The 24796-nt window shown below is 36.1% G+C and overlaps 2 protein-coding genes across 4 annotated transcripts; both read left to right on the top strand.

Moving 5' to 3' along the window:
* The first annotated feature begins 505 nt into the window (after window positions 1-505).
* On the top strand, window positions 506-21325 carry LOC141433633 (uncharacterized). Its single transcript, XM_074095737.1, has 9 exons — window positions 506-590; window positions 692-741; window positions 818-1078; window positions 1828-1998; window positions 2228-2698; window positions 5335-5386; window positions 19504-19584; window positions 20125-20429; window positions 20833-21325. Exons 1-9 carry the CDS (start codon window positions 576-578, stop codon window positions 21242-21244), a joined length of 1818 nt encoding a protein of 605 aa, XP_073951838.1. The 5' UTR covers window positions 506-575; the 3' UTR covers window positions 21245-21325.
* Window positions 7482-18610, top strand: LOC141433324 (uncharacterized). Of its 3 annotated transcripts, none has more exons than XM_074095312.1 (4): window positions 7482-7569; window positions 7951-8082; window positions 9443-10191; window positions 18362-18610. In XM_074095312.1, exons 2-4 carry the CDS (start codon window positions 8062-8064, stop codon window positions 18519-18521), a joined length of 930 nt encoding a protein of 309 aa, XP_073951413.1. In that variant the 5' UTR covers window positions 7482-7569; window positions 7951-8061; the 3' UTR covers window positions 18522-18610. The 3 variants fall into 3 exon arrangements, with proteins under 3 accessions (XP_073951413.1, XP_073951411.1, XP_073951412.1); XM_074095310.1 differs by having other exon boundaries at window positions 7531-7610; XM_074095311.1 differs by lacking the exon at window positions 7482-7569 and adding an exon at window positions 7620-7807.
* Window positions 21326-24796: the final 3471 nt, after the last annotated feature.

Below are 24796 nucleotides of genomic sequence, written 5' to 3'. Positions count from 1 at the left end.
TATCCACTGCTACTGTTACTGTAGCGCTTGTATGTAACACCTTTCGAGTGACATTTTTGCATACACGGAGATTGTCCACCTTTAAGCATGGTTTGCACCGCGAACGGAGCGGACTCAATAATGACTTAGTCAACTAACATCGATCAATTTTATAGAGATTCGTCGTAAGTATTTTCATGCAGCCGATTGTTGTACATAAAACTGAGTCCATACGGAGTCCGCTCAGCTCGCGGTATAAATTGGGCTTTAGACTCCACACTCCATACAAAGTAATTTCCTAATTTCACAAAGAGTTTACAGTAATTAATCGTTTAGCTTGCGAAATGTCATGAGGTTACGTGATATTTTTTTTATTAATTGTCTGTAGTAGCGAGTGAATAAATCAGCCGGACAGGTAACGCAAGTTTGAGAAACGCTGTGCTAATGTATAAACAGCAAGCTACACATAGCAAATGAGACGGAGTGGACAAGAAGATCGTCTACTTAAAATAAGATATAAGATAAAATGGTATAAATAGGCTTTCGTCGTTCAAATGCCACATTCAGTTGGATAAACCCAGAGGGTGATAACGAAAATGCGCGGATTTTTCGTAAGTGTTTTTTTGTCATTTAGTTCAGTTTGAGAAAGATCGTAACTTGGAAATAGTAGTTTATATTAATTACAAGAGTACTAACATCAAATTTATTCTAGGTGGTTTGCCTGTGTGTGGGCGCAGCCCTCGCGGCTGATTTCCCGGCGAAGTAAGTCAATTGCGAAGTTGATGAAAATGTTCAACACGACGATTTGAGCAGAGTTCTAAGTTTTCTTTTATTCTAGGCCTTTCGCGTTTAACTCGAATGCCCGCCGCTACAACTCCGGCGTGAGTGCCTCGGCGTTTGCCTCCACCAACGGCGCGTACAACGGCGCTTACAATGCTAACCGTGCCTACAACTCTGGCGCTTTCAACGGCCGGTACAACGCTGGGTCATACGACGCCTCCGGCCGGTACAGGGGTGGCAATAGCGACGGCTCGGGTCGTTACAACCCCGCTGCAGACAACTCGGGACGTTACGTTCCTGATGACGCTGGCAAATACAAGTAAGAACTGAAGATTTAAATTATATTCCACAATTTTTTTTATTTACTTTAAAATAAAAAGTGTATTAACTATGTTCCTTACCACTTTGCTCTCTCGCGGAATTAAAGCGTTATCAAGGTATCATGGATAAGTAAAAATTATGAATACTTAATTAGAAATAATCTGTCCAATTTTTGAAAGAGATAGTTGTAAAATTATATCGTGGATACATAAGTTCGTTAGCAATTATAACGCCGTTCTGATCGTACCGATAGGACAGGGTGTCCAACATAGTTTACACGTAATTTATGGTTGATGACTGTAGTTTTCACAATTCATATTCTTAAATTTACAAGTGAAATACAAATCTTTTCCGATGAGTAAAATCAATATTTAAATGATAATAATGCATTTTGAAATGTCAACGAGGAGTTTTTAAATTACTCAATGAATAATAAAGTACTTGATACATACCTACGCTGTTGCGAGATAACCCTTTGTTGGTTTACAAGTTTTAAATTTAAAATTTTGACATGTCAACGTAAATTTACTGCTGCTGCAAAAATTGCATACGTCTTCTATATATTTTATTACCATGACAATAATGCGGTTTTTAAATAAATACTTTATTAATAAATAAAAATAGCTTAGAAAATTTGTTGTTTCGACTTTCCTTACATGCTCAAACTTGCTTCAAATATTCCGCTCAGGGTTTAATTTTTTTTTTCGCTTTTAATTTTAAGCAAGTAACAATTTTGTGGTTCCGTAGCGGTGACCGAGGTGACCGTGGCGGTGCTGGTGGCTTCTACTCCGGAAGCAGCGACCGTGGCGGCCCAGGAGGCTTCTACTCTGGCTCCAGCGACAACGGCGACCGCGGAGGCCCCGGCGGGCAATACACCGGTGACAACGACAAATACAAGCCCGATGGCAACGCTGGATTGTAAGTTTCACAAGTTTTATAATAGTATATCACGCTTCCAGGCTGTCCGTCTGAAAAACTGTACAAGCTTTCTGTAACCTGTTCGAAAACAGTTTTACTAAGTTTTAATTACTATGCAGCCATCCAATAATATAACGAGTACATCTACTTGAATACTGCAGGAATGAGGATTCAATTACTTATATTGCTAAAACTCAAAATTATAATGATGGATTTTGTTTTATTGTAGCGGTTCCGGTGGCAGCGGTGCTGGTGCCAGCGGTGCCTCCGCCTCAGCTTCGGCTTCTTCAGGAAGCGGTTTTGGCGCCAGTTCTGGCTTGAACTCCGGCGCTGGTCTCGGTTCTGGTGCTGGTTTCGGCTCCGGGAGTGGCGCTAGAGTCGGCAGCGGTGTCAGCAGCGGCAAAGGAAACGCTTACGCCAGCGCTAGCGCAGGCAAGAACAACTACGGAGACTACGAATACAAACACGGTATCATCCGCCAAGAAGAAGACGTTAAGTCTGATGGTTACCGTTACTTATACGAAACTGAGAATAAAATTCTCGCAGAAGAGGCTGGTGCCGTCGAGAAAATCGACGCTGAAACCGATGGCTTGAAAGTTAAGGGATTCTATGAATACGTTGCCCCTGATGGCATTACCTACAGAGTAGACTACACCGCTGATGAGAACGGCTTCGTTCCTTCAGGAGCGCACATCCCCAAGTAATTCTAAGTCTACTAGAATCTAGTCGCTAGATGAGTCTGATAATAATAATAAACTAATTAGTTTACGAAATGTTAAAAGGACAATTATTTGTGTAAAATCTCAAACAAAGTATTTGCTTTTGTTAGACCGTACAAGTATTTGCCAAACTCTGAAATCGAAGTGTGTAAAGGAATGTTAATAGTAGATCTTGGCAAACAGAAAAGACTTGGTACTCTGCATTGGCGAAAGCAGTGAAAGTGAACCAGCTATGAATAAAGATTGCGACTGTTATTATTTTATTTTATTTTTCCTTTTTCCCACCAACAAAAAGATGGATAATTAAAAATTGGTCACGATTAAGACACACTTAGATCGAACGCTAAAGTAGGTACTTAGTGTTGATAAAATTTCATATTATAACGTATTCAAAAACGTATGAGGAGGTAAAGCACAGAGAATTCTTTGAGCCAGTCATACTTATGAGAAATCGCTAGCACAGACGGGGCACTTCTAGAAACCTTTAGGTCATAAGGTGTTTCCCGAAAATAAAATAAATTAGGTACGTTCGTCAATTTTACCTTATGGAAGTTATTACTGCGTATAAAGTCTGTATTTTTTTAGTGATGAACATGTTTATTTTCACTAGTAAGTCATATATGTCTGATAACATAATAATATATTGAAATTGTTTTTTTTGTGTATTAACTAGATTTACTTTTTCGTGTAATATAAATAATGCCTATACAGTATGTATGTATGTAAACTCTTTATTGTACAAAAGAAAAGAAACAAACCACAATTGACAAACTACACCGTCTACTAGGTATACAGTTTGCATATTGATGCATTTTTTTGTTGACTTTGTACATATTTGCATTGTCATTCAGCCTCGAATAATAGTGTACCAAATTTTAAATCAACCCAACCACTGACAGGTGGGTTAAATAATTTCGACTTCCATCCCAAGATTTGACCCACACAGTCAAACATACTAACATAAATAGTTAGATAAAAACTTGTGGAATAGAAAAAGCCTTACTGCTGTGGAATACTTTTCTGTCGACTGTACATTAACTGGACACAAAGGCTGTTTATTTTTGTCCAGATGCAGATAAGGCAGTGTCACGGCACATGTCCTCTTTTGACCCACATCTCACAAGGACGCGTCGCTCTCAGTCGTATAAGAACAACTTTTTATGAGAGGCTTCAACCAAAGACGGCAATAAACTTACTAGCTGTGCCTTGCGGTCTCACTCACCGATTAATCCACCAGATCCTCGCCCAAAATAACCATGCCTTGTAACCAAATATACTGCACAACATGACAGGAGAAAAACGGCCAGCACTCTTTTGACAGAAAAGCCCATGTTAACCCAATTAGGTCGACATTGATAGCAAACATAATACATATTAGGTAAATATTATTTGATAATATGTACGCAGAAAAAATTAACTGAAAGTGTTTGGAAACTGTTAAGAAGCTTCATAATGTAGGCTACTTATTGTACTTACTTATGTACCTAAGTACTCGTAATCTAAAGTTTGTCTAAGTTAGATACCTAATCAACAGTAAATCATGCTGTGGTGTTACCATATATCTTGTCACCATATAGTACCTAAGTAGAAATAAATTTGACCATTATTGTTTTTTATTTGAGCGACTAATTTTCTAAAAAAATGTTTCTTCAGTAGTCTTTAAAGTTAAGGTAAGTAAGGGAACGAAAAGCTCCCAATTGCATAAAAATAATGCTGACTAATTAATTTTTGGAAAATACTAAACCTTAATATAATTTTAAGAAAAAGATCAGGGCAGATGCACGTTGTACACGTGATCAGAGTGACGAAATTCTGCATGTCAGTTGTAATTTATAGTTGGCATTTGCCGTAAGGTGTGGACACAACATGATTTTTGTCTAGATTTTCTTCATGATATACCCAGTGACGAAAATCACAAAACTCAGAGGTAGTCGATCGAGTTTTCTAGTTATTTTGCAGTAGTTAAGTAGTTCAGAAAAAAAATACTCAACTACAAATAGGGAAAAGTCAACAAACCCAGAAAAAGGTTTAATTAATCAGCCCTGTATCACAGAATAGACAATAATTCAGTACAAGTAAGGCCCCGTTATTGTACAGAAGGACTGCATTAAAACTGCAACGTAACTGCTACTGATACATTTCAGTTGTAGCTGTAGCTAGCGTGGAATTTGCGTGCAGTAGGTAGGTATTATGGGCTGCCATGGAAAATGTATGAGCAGTCGGCAGTAAGCAGTCACGTTGCAGTTGGAATGCAGTCTGTATATAATGTGCCTTACCACTCCGAGTTTCGTTTCGCCAGGGAGATTGCATTTTAGAGCAAGCTAGCTTTTTCCCGTGACCTAGCCTGCGCAGAAATAAACAAAATTGTTAGCCCCCAACCTTTATTTTCAAAGCTGCAAAAAAAATCGTTCATTGTAGGGAGCCCCAATTAAATATTTATTTTATTCTGTTATTAATATTTATTGTTATAGCGATACGATAATCACGTTTCATGAGATCCAGACTGGTGATAGACAGACGGACAGTGGAGTCTTTTTAATATGGTCCCGTTTTTACCCTTTAGGTACGGAACTCTAAAAAGGTCTCTAATTAAGGGCATCTTACACACGTTTTTCAGCTTAATTTCTCAAAAACTACACCCGACCCGCGCGAAACCGGTGCGCGTCGACGTAAATGCATTTTTTGGTTAGATTGATATTTTTAAATTCATAATATCTTTTGAATGGAACGTCCGATCTGAATAATTCAAAAGTAATCCACAGGTATTGAAACAGTCTTGAATATTAAATGATTTATTTAGATAAGGATTAATACGAAGGTATGAATAAAACTTTTAAAATGTAAAAAAGTAATAATAGTGACATAACTACAATAGTTGGACATATGGTATCGCAAAGTTTTTGTAGATATTGATATATTCTTTAATATTGTAGAACATTTTTTTGTTCTATCTTTAATATTTTATGATGAAAGACATTTTATGACTATTTTTTTTTACACCTTGGGCTACATTATTGAAGTTTTAGTACGGATCCCTCATTTTTTTAAATATAATATAGCCTATGTCACTCGGAGTTAGTGTAAGTAGCTTTCCAACGGTGAAAGTTTTTTTTTAATCGGTCCAGTAGTTTCGGATCCTATTCAATGCAAACAAAACAAACATTCAAATCTTTCCTCTTTACAATATTAGTACCTATAGATTACGGACTGGCAGTTATTAAATTTCATAGAAAGGGATTGTACGGGGAATAACATACCTACCTCTTTACTTCCATGCTACCTCAAAGAGCGATATAGTCACGGCATTCCTATAAGATGATCTTAAAACTTTCTCCTTACCCCTGTCCATCCGCCCGTCTATTGCCCGTTTTCAACTATAAATTTTATGATTACTGTCCAGGCTTTTTATCGAGAACTCTTTACCAAAATCTACGGCAAAGTCCCTGCCTATTTTTAAACCCATGCTTATGAACTACTGTCTATCATCTTCGGTCTTGTCGTTTGTAAATATATTTCTTTCTTCTTTCTGTTTTCAAAGGTTGCCTGGACCAGATCGCTCTGGAGTGATAAGGGCGCCTATTGCTTACCGTGGTAATTTTTTTATGTACTATTATTCTAAACTGTTTATTACGATGTCTACAATAAATAGTTATGTATTATATTGTATACCTGGTCTAAGAATATATTTTTATGATCATGAAATTTATAAATTTACTAGCCGTTGCCCGCGACTCCGTCCGCGTAGAAGTATGAAAAATAGTTTACATCCCATTCTCAGACCTACCGAATATACAAAAAAAATTTTCGAAGGAGGAGGCCGTTTCGAAGGAGTTTGGTCACAAACATTTTGACCCGAGAATTTTATATATTAGATTCGTTAGGTCTTCATTAAATCAGTTGTAGTAATTGAGGTTAGTAACAGCCAATTTTAACTAAAAATTAGTTTAATGAGCCGCATAGAAAAGTAACCTTCCCCCTACGGTCAACTAACACCGCAGGTTAGTTTTACTTGCAATTGACTGTACTTGTGTTGATCTGTACCTACACAAATTGCAAACCGTTTAATTTTATTTAGTTAACGTGTCAAGCAGTAGGGAGGGGGACTGTACTTAACTCTTCTGAAAAAATCTGTGCAAGTATTTGCTGAAAAATACAAGAATGATTAGTTTTAGCTTTAATAATGATATAAAACAATTGATTCTGACGTTGTTGCTTTGCGGAGGTCCATATTGATTGCTTTTCCGCAATATATACAATGCACTTTTAGTACTTGAAAGTTAGAAACGGATTAGTAACTTCCGTTACTTATGCTATGATGAAAACTAGAATAATATTCTCATGTTTTTATTACTTAGATAACAATATAAATAAATAAATAAATATCACGGGACAATTCACACCAATTGACCTAGTCCCAAAGTAAGCTTAGCAAAGCTTGTGTTATGGGTACTAAGCAACGGATAAATATTATAGATACATATTTAAAATACATATTAAACACCCCAGACCCGAGAACAAACATTCGTATTTTTCATACAAATATCTGCCCCGACACGGGAATCGAACCCGGGACCTCAAGCTTCGTAGTCAGGTTCTCTAACAACTAGGCCATCTGGTCGTCAAATACATATAATAACTTATTAATAATAAGTTGCCGTTGAACGCTTCTGTTGACGACACAATGAACATAGTCATGGCATCGGTATTTGAATCCGATTCAGGGAATTCCATATCGTGTCATCGATTGGCGTCAGGAATCCGCGTGAATCTTAATAAAATTAGGTCTAAGGAATGCAGTAGGTTCATTGTTGCTCTCACCGCGGTGGCATCTTTATGCAAGTCGACCTGCGAAGTAAGTCCACGCTCACCCCATTCAAGAGTAACCGCACTCAAGTAAGTCGGTCGTCTCGTCTTGAAATCAATTTGTGAATTGCAAGTATTAAAAAACAGTTCAGTTAACCCTGTGCCTCGAGTGATTTATTAATTAATGACACATTAAAAGAGTTGCGACGGAAACCTAATGCCTTAACCTATGCTAATGCCACTAACTGACCTCGTAACGTATTGTGACAAGTCTGTTCCAATTTTCGGTACGTTTTGATGATAAATTTTAATCAAGATAACGCATCTAAATGTTAATCAAATTACAATGAAAACTTATACGATGTTCGGGAAATAAAGATCAAACTCATTAAAATATTTATTTTTGCTTATGACGTAATGGCCAGTCCAGTTTCAGATTTAAAGCAAAATCTGCGGAGTAAACAGCCTCTCGCGTGCAGGATCAACTCAGGATATAGCAGAATTCGGGTGTGAAGTGTGATTTATCACGTGAAAATAAAAGATGATGCAACACGTTAAATGCGTAAGTAACATTGAACAATTTAACTAAAAAACTTGATTATTTAGAAGTGTTATTTTGTGTAAAGTTGAATAAGTGCAATATTAAGTGGTGTATAAGTATTCAAAGTCGTTGATTGTCGTTTTTAATGATGCCTGTTTGAATCTACTTGAATTCAATTAGTTTTTTGTGTCTTCGAAAAAAAAACATTTATCAGTATTTCGTGAAAGATTTTTTTTACACTTATCTAAGGTGTTTTTGTAACGTAAAATCAAGTGCGCTTTTACATTACCCATTGCTTATACCGATTAACAAGGGTGCCATCTATTTGGCATACTTTTTAATGTCCAAAACTGATTACGTATAACAGGTTTAGCATAATTTATTTACGCCGAATCTTAAGCTTACCGAAATTTAGTGCGGCATAATTCTGTATAAGCTGAATAATGGTTTACCCGAATTTATTTTAGCATAATATAGACATGGCCGAATTTTATTATGCATAATCTTGTTTAGCATATATGTAATTTGCCGAATTTTGATAGGCCGAAATCCTGTCCAAATCTATATCCGAAAATAAATTACCTAATTACTATTGATGATTAGAAAAAAAAAGGTTATTAAGGTAAGAATTGTATTTGTAATGGATCGAACAGCCACCAGTAAAAGAGGCACGGGCATAAAGAAGGCGGACGAGGGGCGAAGCCCCCCGCAAGGGAGCTCCCCGCATGTAAAAAACAAACATAATCCTACGAAGGTTTTTGAAAAAAAAATGAATATTTGATACTTGGATAGGCGAAACAGTAAAGGGGGGGGGGGGGGGGGGGGGAAGCCCCCCGCAATAAAGAAAACCCAGGTAACGTGATTGCTCAACTGTAGGTTAGGTTAGGTTAGTATTTTGTCAAGGCGCAAAGTGCCTTAACTAGGCGAATAGGAGCTCCGCGAAGCGGAGCTCCATCGACTTCGCCACAGGGTCATTAAATAAGTCGTTAAAAGTTATTTTAAGTATGCGAAAGTAACTTTCTGCGTAACTAATTTATGCGTAAGTAATTTTCTGCCTAAACAATATTCGGAATTCACAAATTATGCGTAAAGCCCATTCGGCTTACATTGGTTATGCGTAAGAGAATTCTGCGTAAACTGTTATGCGAAAACAGTTTCGGCATAATATACTATTTTGCGTAAACAGATTATGCAAAATAGAATTATGATACAAAAAATATGCGTTAACAAGGGGAACCGATTAACAAAAGCTACATTTTGTATTTTAATTAAAAACGAAGCGGTGGTATTCCAGTCGTTTCGATACAGTTTTAATGATATTATTCCTACTATAGGTGAAGAACAACAGGACCTTGTAACAACGTTTTTTTCTCAATTTCAGGTTTTTCTTTTCTCTATTATATCTACAATTGGCAGCACGTCATTAAAATTTGATGACGGCAAGTATAACCCGAAAAAGTATCGTGTCTATGATGACGGACGGTATTACAGGCCTTCAGGCGAAGGTAAATACATTAGAGGAGATGAAGGCAAATACACGTATATATACAGACAAGGTTTATACCCTGACGATGACGGAGATTATAGATATATCCACCAGGTCGGGCCCAATGGAGGCTTCGGTGGTAATGGCGGATTTGGGGGAAATGGTGGATTTGGAGGAAATGGTGGATTTGGAGGAAATGGTGGATTTGGTGGAAATGGTGGATTTGGCGGGAATGGTGGATTTGGCGGCAATGGTGGATATGGTGGTAACGGGAAAGGTGATGGAAATAGTGGAGGTGATGACGAAGGGAGAAGGGGAGAAGGGGGAGGGAATGGGGTTGGGAACAGAGATGACAATGGAGACCAAAACGATAGATACGGTGATGGAAGTGGCAATGGAGATGCATCGTACAAACCAAACAAAATAGAGTACATAGGACACAAGATCTACGCTGAAAGATACCCATACATATACAAGATTATAAAGGCCCTCGTCAACCAATACGTTTCAACAGACTATATTAACTTTGGGGATGAATCGCAAGGAAGCACCTCACATTATAACAAAGTGCATGCTGACAAAGAAATTGCAGTAAAATGTCACTACCTTACGCCCCAAACTAACGGATCGGATTTCGTTACGCAGTAAGTAATGATTTTTCTATTAACATTTTTATTGTATTACATAGATTTAAAAGTGTAGGTATAACAGACGTAACATTACGTACTTTTTAAGAACTCAGGAGAGAAAGATCAATAGATATTTGTTTTGAAAGTATCCTAATTACTATGATATTCTTACAAAATTAGCTGTTGATCTCGCGGGAACTATGCAATTTTCCGGGATAAAACTATTCTATGTTATTTCCAGGGTCTCAAGTTATTTTCATGCCATAACGATTGAGTCGCTTATGCGTCTCACAATTACATTAAATAATACAAATACAAACCAACAAATACATTTATTCTTAAATAAACTTCTTTATGTAACGTTTTAAACTTTCGTGATTTTTCACTTATAGCAAAATACCACAAACAGGGCCCGATTGCATAACAAAATACAAGCTAAGTATTAGCGTATTTGTATTGAAATTCACAAATATTATACTTTATTATGCAATTGGGCCCAGGACTTATCACGCTAAAACACACGAGTAATATTTACCTCGACGTTTCGACCACATTACAGTGGCCGTGGTCACGAGTAGACTGAAGTGTGGGGTGTCATGTCAAGTCTGCCTAGCAGCGCATCTTATGTGTCTCAAAGCAGAAAAAGTTCCCACATCTCGCTTAAAACGTTCTTCCTAAGACTTGGAGAAATTAATCATTCTAGTGAAACTTCACAGGAAGTCGCGATATAGTTTACTGACAATAAAAAATCGTTAGGTGTTTCGTTTTTGTTTTGCCTTGAATTTGCTGTACTTTACTCGTACATTCCTGGTGCGATTAATATGGACACGTTTAGTAATGAAATAAAAATCTTGTACTGTAATTTATTATTCCTGTTATAATCTATACCCGGTATATTAAAAACTATTAAAACAGTCAATGCAGTAAAAAAATAACATAAAATAAAAGATAAGATCATAAATTATTTCTACAAACACCGGGATGTTTGAAAGACTTATAATCGTTTAAAAAATGCATGAAATGCTGTTAATTTGGTAAAGAACCTATATGAATTCTTTGATTTTGGTTTCGAGTGCTTTTAGTGGGTAATAAAAGTAAATCTCAGCGGTCATCGTCCTGTGAGGTTGTTATGAAATTCCCGGTTTAAACGCCCACATTTTATTACTGGTACTTGAAATCTTTTCCAAATGATTCATTATTACATTGTTCTCAGTAAGTGCAATTTTTTTTTTCCTACAGCTTCTTATGTGCTGTCCCGGGTTCAAAAATGAAATCGTTAAACATGGGTTTAGGTTGACAGCTCTATACATTTTGAGGTTTGGTTAGCATATTATATACTAATAATACCTGTAAACGAGCAATTTTTGTATATTTATTTTGAGAATCACGGAAACGGCTTAACGATGAAATTTGCTATGTGGGGTTTTTGGGACCGAACAATCGATGTACTTAGTTAAGTCGGGAAAACGCGTGTTTTCGAGTTTTAGCTCAACCGGAGTCTCTTATTAGTCCAGGTGCTATGAAGAGGCTGGTTTCTGAGTTTCACGGGTCGGACGTTTGATTGTTAAGATTAATTAAAATTATTTTGGAAATTAAAAAAGATATGAGGTTATGTTTATATTTTTTTTTATATTAGGTACCTGGGCCAATCAACTTTTTTACCGACACCTTCGGCGTCCCCTGCGTTACCAATATTGTCTCTGGCGTTACCAAAAAATCGTACATCTAACAATATATTTCACGGTTTGATAGGTTGAACTTACGTAGGATGGCATGTATTCATTCAAAAATCTGCAATTGTTTGAAAAATTTCGCTGACAGATTAGTGTCGGTAAAAAAGGTGATTGGCCCACCTACCATTTTGTCGGCGTGACTGATATGAATATTCATGCCAAACTACAGCTTTCTAGTACTGACGGTCTCGCGAACAGACAGACAGACAGACGGACAGACATGGCGAAACTAAAAGGGTTCGTAGTTGACGACGGAACCCTAAAAATGGTGGATTTTTACTACATCAAATTTAAAATAATATGAATATACATATAAACTCTGAAAGGGTCAAAACAATCAAAGAAAAATCAAGGGCTTACCTATTCGTGTGTATTGTTGTTTTCGTAATTAAAGCTCTATTTTATTGTGTACTAGCATTTGCCAGCGGCTTTAACCGCGCAGAATTGGTATGTAGCTTAAACCTTTTTTGATTCCACAGGAACCATACATTATTTCGAGATAAAAAGTAGCCTATAATATGTTAATATAGGGTACCTATATATTATCTGTATGCTTAATTTCACGCAAATCCGTTCAGAAGCTTTGCGTGAAAGAGTAACAAACATCCAAACATCCATCCATACAAACTTTCGCGTTTATAATATTAGTAAGATTTTGATGCTTTAGGGTTCAATTGCAGCACTGATCTATACCCTATCGTAAAACAAAATTGCAATTCTGTTTCCAAATTAATTATTTTATGATTTTTTCTTATAAATTTTAAAAATTAAAATCTACATATATAAAATTCAGTCCTGACTGACAGACCGACTGACTGATATATCAACGCACAGCCCAAACCGCTGAAGCTAAACGCTTGAAATTTGGCATATATATATACCTTAACTGAAATAGAGTTACACTAAGAAGGGATTTTTCGAAATTCCCACGCGATAGGGAATAAATGGGATTAATCTATCATCTCCCAGGATAACAGGATCAAAGGAATTTGGGCACAAATTTGTGCCTCTGGGAGAGGACAGGTTAATATTTTCACTTTGAAATGGCTCTATTCCCGAAACTATAATTATAAGAGACTTCAAATTTCGCACGCAAGTAGGTAATACGTACTCTGTGGTAATACTAACTGATAAAAAAACCGTTTTAAGGATTTTACGAAATTCCCACGGGATAGGGAATAAATAGGATTTACATTTTCACTTTCAAATGGCTCTATTTCCGTAACTATAATAATAAGAGACTTCAAATTTGGCATGCAAGTAGGTAATACTAACTGCTAAAAACCATTTTCAGGATTTTTCGAAATTCCCACGGGATAGGGAATAAATAGGATTTATATTTTTGCTTCAAAGTGGCCCTAAATCCGTAATTATAAATATGAGACCTTAAATTTGGTATGCAGGTAGATAACACTAACAGTTAAAAACTGTTTCATGATTTCCCAAAATTCTCACGGGATAAAACGTTTAAAGAGGATTAACTAACTGAATCATAAAACGCACAAGCTAAACTAATTAACCTAAAGACTGTACATTTGGCATACTTATGTAAATCTGGTGACAATACAATAATCTGGCAGTGACATCAGGTAGTCCGGCCAGGATCGTCTCCGCAGGAACGAACTCGTCAAAAGTTAATGGCACACACAAGAAACTTTGCAAGATTATTCAATTTCGAAAATACAAACTGAGACATGGATGCACAGAAAAACCAGAAAAAGAGACCAGCGCTGGGAATCGAACCCAGGTCCTCAGCAATCCGTGCTGCGTGCTATAACCCCTACACCACCGCTGGACAGGAATTTAGACACGAATTTTTCCTATGCATACATATCTCAGGTTGCTTATTTCTACTACGCTACTTATGCAGCAGCACTAGCGACATCTATGTTTCGCTCTCATCGAGAGACGTCAACATTCTTTCGGAACCAACCGCTCACCCAGACAAGAGATGTCGCTATTAAGCAATCAAATTATGATTGGTTATTTGGAGTCTTTTTGTATTTTTTATTTCAACTCCAAATTTGTTACTTTTACGGGTATCCCGTGAAACCATATCGAAAATACAAACTGAGACATGGATGCACAGAAAAACCAGAAAAAGAGACCAGCGCTGGGAATCGAACCCAGGTTATGGTTGGTTAGGTTATGGTTTCACGGGATACCCGTAAAAGTAACAATTTTGGAGTTGAAATAAAAAATACAAAAAGACTCCAAATAACCAATCATAATTTGATTGCTTAGTAGCGACATCTCTTGTCTGGGTGAGCGGTTGGTTCCGATAGAATGTGACGTCTCTCGATGAGAGCGAAAACATAGATGTCGCTAGTGCTGCTGCATAAGTAGCGTAGTAGAAATAAGCAACCTGAGATATGTATGCATAGGAAAAATTCGTGTCTAAATTCCTGTCCAGCGGTGGTGTAGGGGTTATAGCACGCAGCACGGATTGCTGAGGACCTGGGTTCGATTCCCAGCGCTGGTCTCTTTTTCTGGTTTTTCTGTGCATCCATGTCTCAGTTTGTATTTTCGATATGGTTTCACGGGATACCCGTAAAAGTAACAAATTTGGAGTTGAAATAAAAAATACAAAAAGACTCCAAATAACCAATCATAATTATTCAATTTCTTTCAATGACAATTTATATGCTAGACACCACCTGGTACGTAATTTTACCGTTATGTACATACATTCAATTTTGATAATACAGACAACTTAACCCTTTACCAGGCAATGTACTAATAAGACAACATTATGTTAGTTTTTTTTTTATCGAGCAATGTGTCCCTGAGGACCACAATATGTCAAAAACTCATAGAAAAGAAATATTTCTAGTGATTGATCAGTATTTGCGTGAAACACAAGAAAAAAAAAGTTTCGATATTTGAAACTTTTCCTTAAACAACGGCTGTTTTTGTAGTGCACTCTGCAGTTAATTGCCAAAAATGCCCAAAAATAATCCGGTGAGTATTGGTTGTTGTTTTTAAGCATATAATGAGAGTTTCTACGTTTTCTGAATGCATTTTATGTTTCATAACTAATGTTTTTGTACTTGTAATGATAATTTGAATTATGTGGTCCATATACGATCATTGTCCGATACGCATTCAGATTTGTCGGGAGGTATATTGATGAGGTTTTTTGTTTAGTGGCCTTGAACTCTGAAAGACAGGGATATCGAAGGACTATTGCAAAGAATGGTCTTATCAAAAGATGAAGATACCGACGATGATGATTTTCAAATAGATTTTTTGACAATATCAACCACAGGCTAGATGAATTACAAAGTAGTCCTAAAGATGACTTACTCGACGTATTTTCTCTTGAGCCTGTGACTAAACTGATCAAAGAAGTCAACTTATACAACCTCAGGACTTTGGTTTTGAAGGGAACACACTTAAGCTGCCAGCGGATATCATTTCTACTGCTCCAGTTTCACCACTGAGCAACGCAAACATTCCAATATTGGAAAATAAAGCAAATGATCCACCATCTGACATAAATTCCTCGCTTCCAGTTGCTCCACCACCATCTACCTCAATTACACCACCATCTTGTTCAATTATACCACCATGTTCACCAATTGCACCACCATCTCACCCACTAAATGAAGCTGTCACATTTCTTCAAATGCTTCAAATGTTGGACAAGGTACTCATATGGACCACATGTTTTTTACTTGCCCATACAAGGTACTCCCAGGGACCACGAGGTTTTTTTCTTTAATAATAAATATTTTTTCTTTAATAGCCATATATAAACTAATTCCTGAATTTCATAATCTTTACTCGATAAAACCCTCGTTGCCTGGTTAAGGGTTAATGAAAGACTGAAATAGCTATATAGATAAAAAAACAGTGTATCTTTCTATAGTATTTACTAATTCTTATCTCGCGGGAATCTTCTAATAACTATATCGTGTAAGAAGTTGCGGTCAAAAGAAAAGCGTAGGCACTTGAACGTTTTTCGAAATTCTACTCCTGAATATGTGAAACAGCTGGAGTTCAAAGTTGGAATGAATTATGATTATGTAGGTTGATTTTTTAATTCGAAAATTTGCACCATCTGCCTGAAACGTCTGTCTGTATTTATTTCCATATAGGTAATTTTCCGAAAAATCAATCAAAACACGAAAAAAAGATTCGTAGAAATGAAATCTATGGTACCCCAAATATAACGCGAGCGAAGCCGCGGGCAAAAGCTAGTAACTTACAATTTTTTAAACTTAGGATGCTCTTCATTAATCAGCCAAAATTAATTTTGATGTATATTGTGGACAATTAAAATAATAATTTAACATTATCTCTTTAAGTACTTAGCCCTCTTGTTCTGAGAGGAGGCCTGTGCCCAGCAGTGGGACGTGTATAGGCTAAACGACGACTTAGCACGCGCATGTACTCGTATGCTGGAACCCGTTAGAATATTAGATATTTTTGAGCTGTTATCTGGCTTAGATGCTTATGCAGGTTGAAGGTCTCTATCCAATACACCGTATCATACCACGACCGTAATAGGAGCGTACCGGGCACAATTCCGTAACGCGACACGGACTACGGATATCAACGGCGTGTCATACCCATAAGAAGTGTATCGGCATCGTTTTTGACGCTCTGTACATGGCATGCGACGGCGACATATCTCATACTTTTCAATACGAAGAATATATATTTTTATATATTATATTTTTTGCTTGATAAGTTCCTATTACGGTCATGGTATATAATAGGATGTAGTGAGTAGAGACCTTAAGGCTTACTGAATGAAAATAAATCTTAAATATATAAGTAGGCCGCCTATTGCTTACCTTAGAAAATCTCTATGTATATAACTGTTTTCTGTACTGTTTACTATGTGTTAGTGTGCAATAAACAGTTAATGTATTGTATTGTATTTTATTGTAGACACAGTAAATAAGCTCCTCGCTGTGAAACAGAACAAACTCGCCAACTGCTGGTCCAAATTTATTTATATCTAAAGTCATTTTTTTCCATTCAATAATCGTATGTCGATAGATTGATTAACTTAACAATAACTCCTACAGATCAGCCCACGCAATGCAATAAATATTGAGATCAGGTAAATTAGGCATTAAGTGATCGGTTCACCTTTACCGCTCGTAATCCAAAAGTCAAAGTGTTAAATAACATTTTCATAGTTGACGTCGACGATAAAAATAAGATTATCACAAAAAATTGGAAATCAGGACATCTTGACAGAGTGGTATATGTATTTACGAGTTTATTATTTCGTATATCCAATATTTGACGTTATCACATCTGTTTATTTGCTCATTTTTCCATCTCATTTCTTTGTTGAATAAATAAAAGGCACAGCTTTTTTTATTCTTGGGCGTTTTTAGTACGATCAAGCAAACTTTAAGTTAAAGTTAAACTTTAATATAAATCTCCATCACAAAATAGTACACCTATTCACCTTCTTCATACCTATTATTTATTTTTCAAATGAGAACCCTAATATACAATTAAACGAGTACTGCCTTTTCGCAACGTAACGTAAACTGTTTCATTTCGCAACTTTTCATTTCGCAAACTCTAAAACTGTAAATATTTCAGGGCCATCGTGTAGAACCCTTTAGGTTAGACTAGTTTTAGAAAAATCTTGAAATATTTACAGTTACAGAAATATTAAACAGTTGGGAAATGAAAAGTTGCGAAATGAAACAGGTTGACAAACGTTATTCGCCGAAACATTAGTAAACCACAATTAAAGTTGTAATGGTATAAACAGGAATTGCTCGTTTAAAGGTATTAGATGATTCACAGGGGAATTAAAAGACTAAATTCAAAATGACTCAAATACTCATTTCTGCAGTTTCTATAAAGGTTATGGAAGTTTAAGTAAAACGCCGTGGATGCCTAGTGGTTTTAGCTATAGCTTCTTAAGCAGAGGATTGTAGGTTCAAACCCGGGCTCTATACCTCTGAGTTTTTTCGGAATTTACGTGCGAGATCACATTTGAAACTTGTCACGAGTTTTATGGTGAAGGAAAACATCGTATCAAAACCTGTCCACATCTACAAATTCATCGGTGTAGTTTAAAGTTCCCAATCCGCTTGTATCTATTTAACAGTAGGACGTTTATGGCTCGCGATGAATTAACTTTAAAACCATTTAACAGGAAAACTCGTAAATGGAGTAAGTTCTTAGCAAGCTGACTTAATGAGATATAAAAAAAATATTATTCAGTCAAAGTTATTGTAAATAATTATGATAATAACAACATAAATAGCTTCTTTGCACAACGTACTCGTATCAACATTGCTATACAAAATGCTGCCAGCATCTTTGGGTCCATATACCGCGGGGGATCCATTAAAAAAAATCTAGTTCGTAGTAATAATTTTAACAAACTTGTTAATTTATAAATTGTTTTCACTAGAATAAAGAATTTTTCTTATATGATATTTAAAGATTATGTCTTTTAATTATTTCAGATATCCACCACGAATGAACGCCGCTCTTGGAGACAAGCCTGGTTCGTACTATAGTTTCAAAGGCACTAAAGTCCTTAGCACAATCGAGAATTCCCTTACTAACAAACTTAAACTGGAATACGAAGTATATGTTAGAATTGTGAACGATGTAAGCAATTAATAAGAACTACTTTAGATACTTTATTTATTGAATCAATTATTATTTTAATTATCTAAGTAATCTGAAAATAAAGAGGCATTTTTACTGGATTGGTGTTGTTTTATTAGTACCTACTAGATACAAGCTCACGGAGACAAAAACGAATAAGCAATTTAGTCGAGATGGTTACTGAACATCAAGTACCCTTACTTACATAGGTAAATACACATTTAAATATATAAATCATCCATTAAACCAGCCAAGCGTGGGTCGGAATCGCGCACTAAGGGTTCTGCACAGTACAACTCTGAAAAATTGAATTTACTAGGCCTAGGTTGTTTAAGCTCACAAAGTATCACTGTAAACAATAACAAAACACCCCACCCTAACGCCGCTACTCCCCCCTTGTTTTTTTTTGTTTTTATTCTATCTCAGTAACGGTCAAATGTACAACCTCAAACTCGAATGATAAACATACTGCATATCAAAAAATAAAAACCGTTCAAACGTGAATCGCGCTCTTAGGCAAAACATTTGAACTTTGTAAATAAAATTTAAAGTAATACGTTTCTTGTATGACCCCCTTAACTTTTATTTGATTTTTATCAAGCAAGCGCATTTCATCTGAACTTTTGATATTTTACATGCGTTTACCTAAAGTAGGGCTAACGACTAGAGATAAATTATGGCATGAGAGAGAAAAATAATGAGTACTAATAATGACGTGTCAGACAAAGATGAAATATAACTCGTCTCGATGGCTTTGCTTTAGACGTATCTACTTTGATTTTTTTTATAAACCTGAATCAAATTAATAGGGGGCACAAGGCCTCCTGAGAATGATCCAATTGTTGGCCATGGACGTGGTCGGCGCTTTAATATATCACACATCAACCCAAATACGTCGCGCTGAATGCCAACATAACAAATAAAATTTACATTTTCTGCAATTTAGACGGATGTCTCCTGCTAACCATTTTTGAATTTGGTCTATGTATAAAAGAACCGATGGTCGGTTAAAGTGTATCATTCGGATTATTTCGCTCACTACAAGCGTTACATTCTTATCATGAAGTTGATTTTGGTAAGTTAAAAATGTGTTAAAATCGCAAGAAGAAAATACTTTTAAAAAGTATTAGTGAAATTTTTAATTAACATGAGTTGTTAAAAAAGTAACAGTAGAAGTTGATAATAGAAAAAAAACTGAATGGAAAATCATCGTTATCACATACTTATATTATTAAACGACGTCTCTAAGTGTGATGAAGTGATGATTATGATACGTAATTAAGGATTTGGCTTTCAATTTAACAATTGGATTAGTTCTTTGTGTAATATACCGTTATATACCACTAAAATATGATTAAATATAGCGAAAGTGGAAGATTTATTAAAATTATGTTGTCTTTATATATTTCTTTGCCTTTAACTGTCAATTTGATATTTAGCGTTGCCAGATACGAGTAAAAACATAAAGCCCGGTTTAGACTTGCAAGAAAAATCGTGCATGTCGCATTACATTGCGAGGCCGTAAAACCAACGACTTGTCGGTGGTCAATCGAGAGGCGCAATGTAATGCAACTTTAAACTGGGCTTAACAATCTCCGAACTTTCTTCTATATAGTCCATCCTCGCATTAGCTGTCCTCGGCGTCAGTTTAGCTGATGACGACGGCCAGTACAAGCCAGGGGTATACGGAGGTGACGACGGGCAGTACCGCCCAGGAGACGAAGGCCGGTACTACGGCACTCCGGGCAACAAGTATAGAGTGTATACTGCCCTAGACAACAATTACAGGAATTTGTTCGGAAGAAACGGCAAATACGACTCAATCTACGCCGCGTACCAACCATTCTACGTTAAGGCATACAATCCGTATCAATACCAGCCATTGTTTACGCCTGTGGTTAACTACGGTGATCAGAATGGGTAAGTTTTATAAATAGGTGGTAAAATAGTAAAATAGATAGTCCCAATAAAATTTTGTTCCTCAGTGACCACATTTATTTTTAACTAACAAGTCAATTTGTGAGAATTTTTTACTGACCTCTGAAAATTGAGTATGGTGTAGAGGAAAATATGATCTTGTTTCTTGTAATTTCCAGTCAACCAAATGCATGATTGAGCGGCAACTTTTATTGCTCTACATTACAGATTCGTTCAGTCAATTTGATCCAAGACCTTTGAACGGCTTTGATTCTCTAAATTTAATAAAATGAATTAATAACATTGTCTACATTCATATCTTCTAATCGTATTTTGTTCCGGTTTTAGTCCATATATTCCACACACAGGTTTACTGTTTTAAACCATACTTTTTTTCGATTAACAGACTTGAAGTGGAACCCTTCGCTTCATCATTGGCTGCGGTGACTGCCCGTCCATCTGTTGTTCCTGTTCCCGTGCTGCCAACTGCTCGTTCTCTTGTCTACTCAGTGACACCTAAACCTTTGGCAGCGTACGCTCCCGTCCCAATATACTCCAGGGCAGGATACGAACCAAATGCCAAAATAGTCAGACAGGAGAACGAAGCTGACGTAGACAGTTATCATTACTTGTTTGAAACCGAAAACGGAATCGCTGCAGAAGAAGCTGGGAAAGTAGACCCTGCTGTCAATGGGGGTGGTACTAGAGCCAAGGGATTCTATGAGTACGTAGGCGACGATGGTGTGAAATACCGAGTGGATTACACGGCTGATGAAAACGGATTCCAACCCACTGGTGCCCATTTGCCAAAAGCATGAGTTTACCTTTTGAAAAGTTCCCATTTGTAATTATCATCTCCAAAACTCGTTTTATGCAATAAAATAGTTGTAGACGTGGAATCGTTCTGTTTATTGGATTCCCTGAAGAAAATATTTTGAGTAAAATGGTGATTTGTGCATTTAATAAATTATGGAATAAGTACCGAATTACGGTCGACTACTCATCTAAAATGACAGTTTAGACGATAAACTATGTCTACCTAAAATGAGAGTTTTTTATGAACTGACATGTCCCTGCTTAAATTCCAAAGCGACACAAATCAAAAAAGTCAAAAGTCCCGTTAATGCGAAAATCGAATTTTAAACAGTATTTAAGCAACGATGTATTAAACACATGTTCAATTATTATCTTAGTTTATGTCGTAAGACGGTTAATAACGAAAAACTAACAGAGGCTACTTAATAAAATCTACTATACATTTACACTAGCACCGTAATATTTTTGACATGATATTAAAATGACAATCACATCAAACGGCCATTCTACAGGAGGTGTCACCAACATCAACCGCAATAAGTCTTAACTGAAGTATCTTTTTAGCCAAGCTGCATGCAAGTAAAATTGCTACACGAATCGACCTAGAATCGTTCACTCTTACTCTTATGATAGGTTTATATGAGATTAAAGACTATAATGCTACTTGTCACTTAAATTTTTCTCATAGGTACTATTGTAATAATGCTTCGTATTAGTGCAAATGCAAAAAATATAAAATATTACTTATATTTTGCCAGTGGTGTGAACGGTCACGCCAAGTAAAGATTTATAACTGCAGAACCGTTTGTACAGTCATTAATGTAAGATTTAATTGTTACAATAATGTATGAACGGTTACTTGTCACTCTGCTGATAAGTCCCTGGTCATAAACACTAATAAGTAGTACTAAGCTAATATAAGTAAACTTACATTACTATCGCTTATGCTTATATTATAAGTAAACTTACATTACTATCGCTTATGCTTATATTATGTGCTTTTTCCCACGTAACTTTACGTAACGTAACTTTTTAAATTTAATTATTAGAAGTCTCAAAATGTCTTTCATTCAATTTACATCATAATTATCATGAATAGGTACTATTTTACTAGTATTCGTTACAAAACGATTGCAATTGCGAATCATTGATATGATTGATTAATGTCGTTAATCATACAAATTTTGTTTATTACTACTTATTTTCATATTTATTAATTAATAGGTAAGTGTTTTTTATCTGAATCATTGAAATGCATTAAATATTATCAATATTTATAGATATTATTATTATTTAAAAAAAGAAAGGTCTGAAAATGATATCTTAAACTCAATGTTCTTTTCTAATATAAAATTCAATTATATATATATAAATAATTATTATATATTTTTCACCTCAGCACCTCAAACAGGCAGGTTTCGCTATGAGAAATCACTGAGCAAAATCGCATTTTGCTCACTCAGTGAGACAAAGTAATTTTTTTTGTAAATGCTGAGTGCAGTGTTGGGTCTACTCACTGAATTCCAAATATTTGAACTTCACTTTGATCTGTCACTTTCACTTCAACACGAAAAAAGCGAGAGATAGGATCAAATGTGTTGATTACAAACTTAAATAAAATTTATGGTATTAAAAATATATCAATACCGAAAAAAATTACATGACAACGAAATATTTACAAAATGTAAATTTTCCCGATATTTTAATAAAGAATGCAATCTCGTTGCATGAAAGCCGCTTCTCTTGTTTTTTTTTTATAAAAGAATTCCATATGCTGCCTCTAAAGTTGGAATAAATATTTGTCAAATTGAATGAATTTGTAACAAATCTATTTATGTTTATATAATAGAAATCTAAATCTTAATAAAAACATATTTAAAATGTTTCATAACATTTATAATAAACTAGCTTTTGCCCGCGACTTCGTCCGCGTGGAACGTGGAATAGTAACTTTGGGAAGTATGTATTTTATGTAACCTATTTTGCCAATAATAGCACATAGAAACTTCTACGGTTTACTGAAAATAATCTATTTTAAAACATTAGTATAAATATAAACTATTTTTTTTGTTCTTTCATCCAGCCATCCATCCATGTTCTTTAGTAAAACATAAATATTTTGCGGGAAGCCACATTTTAGCAATACGACGTGTATTCTATCCTGCCAACATAAAAGGACTAGGTACTTCAATTCAATTCAATTCTTGAAAGTATAGCTCCATCGATACTATCGATGATTCCGCCAATGTCGAGGTTGGAAAAGACACTATCAGTTTAGTCGTTGTTCGGTAGATTCAGTGTGCGGTAATCGGATGAGAACCTAAAATAAGACAACACAAACATGAAATTTGTTAAACTACCTACAAAAATAATTTGTTAGTTTTAATAAATTTACATAGTACAGTTATAAGGGGGGTGTGTGCTATTGCAAGAAGGAAGTTTAAATTGACAGGGCGAGGGATTTCAGGAGGGAGGAGGTCATAAGGGAGTAACGATTTTGGTGCAGTGAAAGAACATGTGTTCGAGGGTGCCCTCGTCCATGCCACATTCACATAAAGAATTGTCTCGGACCCGTATTTTGGCGAGGAAGACTGGAGTGCATACATGTCCCAGACGGAGGCGAGTGATAGTGGAGGTGATGTTTTTGGGGATCGCTCTAGATATAAAGAACCACGACTTTGTGGGAAGCTCAGGTTGGAGTTTCCCATAATGTTTGCCAACGCGAAGACGAGTAGACTGCCAGTCGGTGTTCCAGGTATCCCAGGAAGTGCGAGTGCTCTTACGTCGCGTGGAAAGCACTGCTTATACTTATCACAACCTAATTCAATGGCCTCCTTAGCACACATATCCGCAGCCTCGTTACCTTTTATGCCACAATGACCGGGGATCCAAGCCAGTACTATGTCAAGGTTTTGGAGGTGGGTTTTGTGAAGGGTTTCCTTGATTTTTAAAGTGATGCAGAAGTTATCTTTAGCACGGAATGGTCGCTTCAGGATATCCTGCAAGCAGCTTAAAGAGTCTGTAAGAATGAGGGATTTTTTTATTTTGTGAGACTGGACAAAAAGGATGGCTTCAAGCAAAGCCACGGCTTCTCCGGAAAAAACTGAGCTACCGGAAGGGAGCTTAAAATTTAATAATATTTTGTATTTTGGGATCCACACAGCGGCACCTACCGGGCCTCCTTCTGATAGTTTTGAAGCATCGGTAAATATGGTAAGGTAATTAGACCACTTTTCTCCTATCTCTCTGTTGAAAAAACAGTCAGCATTAGGTTGTTTTTTATGAATGCCGAGGCTGAGAAGGACAGTTGGTTGGAAGGACTACTTAATTCTTCATAGTGAACTCTTGACACCTTACGTCCTTTATTGTAAGTTAGGAGGGTAGGATTATAATTAAGATTGCATTTTTCTAAGCATAGCTACACATATTTCCGATAAATGTACTTATAGTAAGTTGTTTTGAATTCCTTAAGAACTTTCATCCCCATATTTTCAAGTACGTAGGTCGAAATTTGAAAGCGCCGGAATAAATGTTTTTTAGGGTTCCGTAGCTCA

Source organism: Choristoneura fumiferana, chromosome 12, assembly GCF_025370935.1.
Source record: "Choristoneura fumiferana chromosome 12, NRCan_CFum_1, whole genome shotgun sequence".
Classification (NCBI taxonomy): Eukaryota; Metazoa; Arthropoda; class Insecta; order Lepidoptera; family Tortricidae; genus Choristoneura; species Choristoneura fumiferana.
This window is presented reverse-complemented; position numbering and strand designations above follow the sequence as displayed.

Excerpts from the sequence above, each read along its gene's own strand:
- LOC141433633 (XM_074095737.1), top strand. Across the intron at positions 19,585-20,124 it reads TTATCATGAAGTTGATTTTG|TCCATCCTCGCATTAGCTGT; the intron begins GTAAGTTAAAAA and ends TCTTCTATATAG. Across the intron at positions 20,430-20,832 it reads AACTACGGTGATCAGAATGG|ACTTGAAGTGGAACCCTTCG; the intron begins GTAAGTTTTATA and ends TTCGATTAACAG.
- LOC141433324 (XM_074095312.1), top strand. The coding sequence starts at position 8,062 with ATGATGCAACACGTTAAATGC. Across the intron at positions 8,083-9,442 it reads TGATGCAACACGTTAAATGC|GTTTTTCTTTTCTCTATTAT; the intron begins GTAAGTAACATT and ends TCTCAATTTCAG. Across the intron at positions 10,192-18,361 it reads GGATCGGATTTCGTTACGCA|ATATCCACCACGAATGAACG; the intron begins GTAAGTAATGAT and ends TAATTATTTCAG.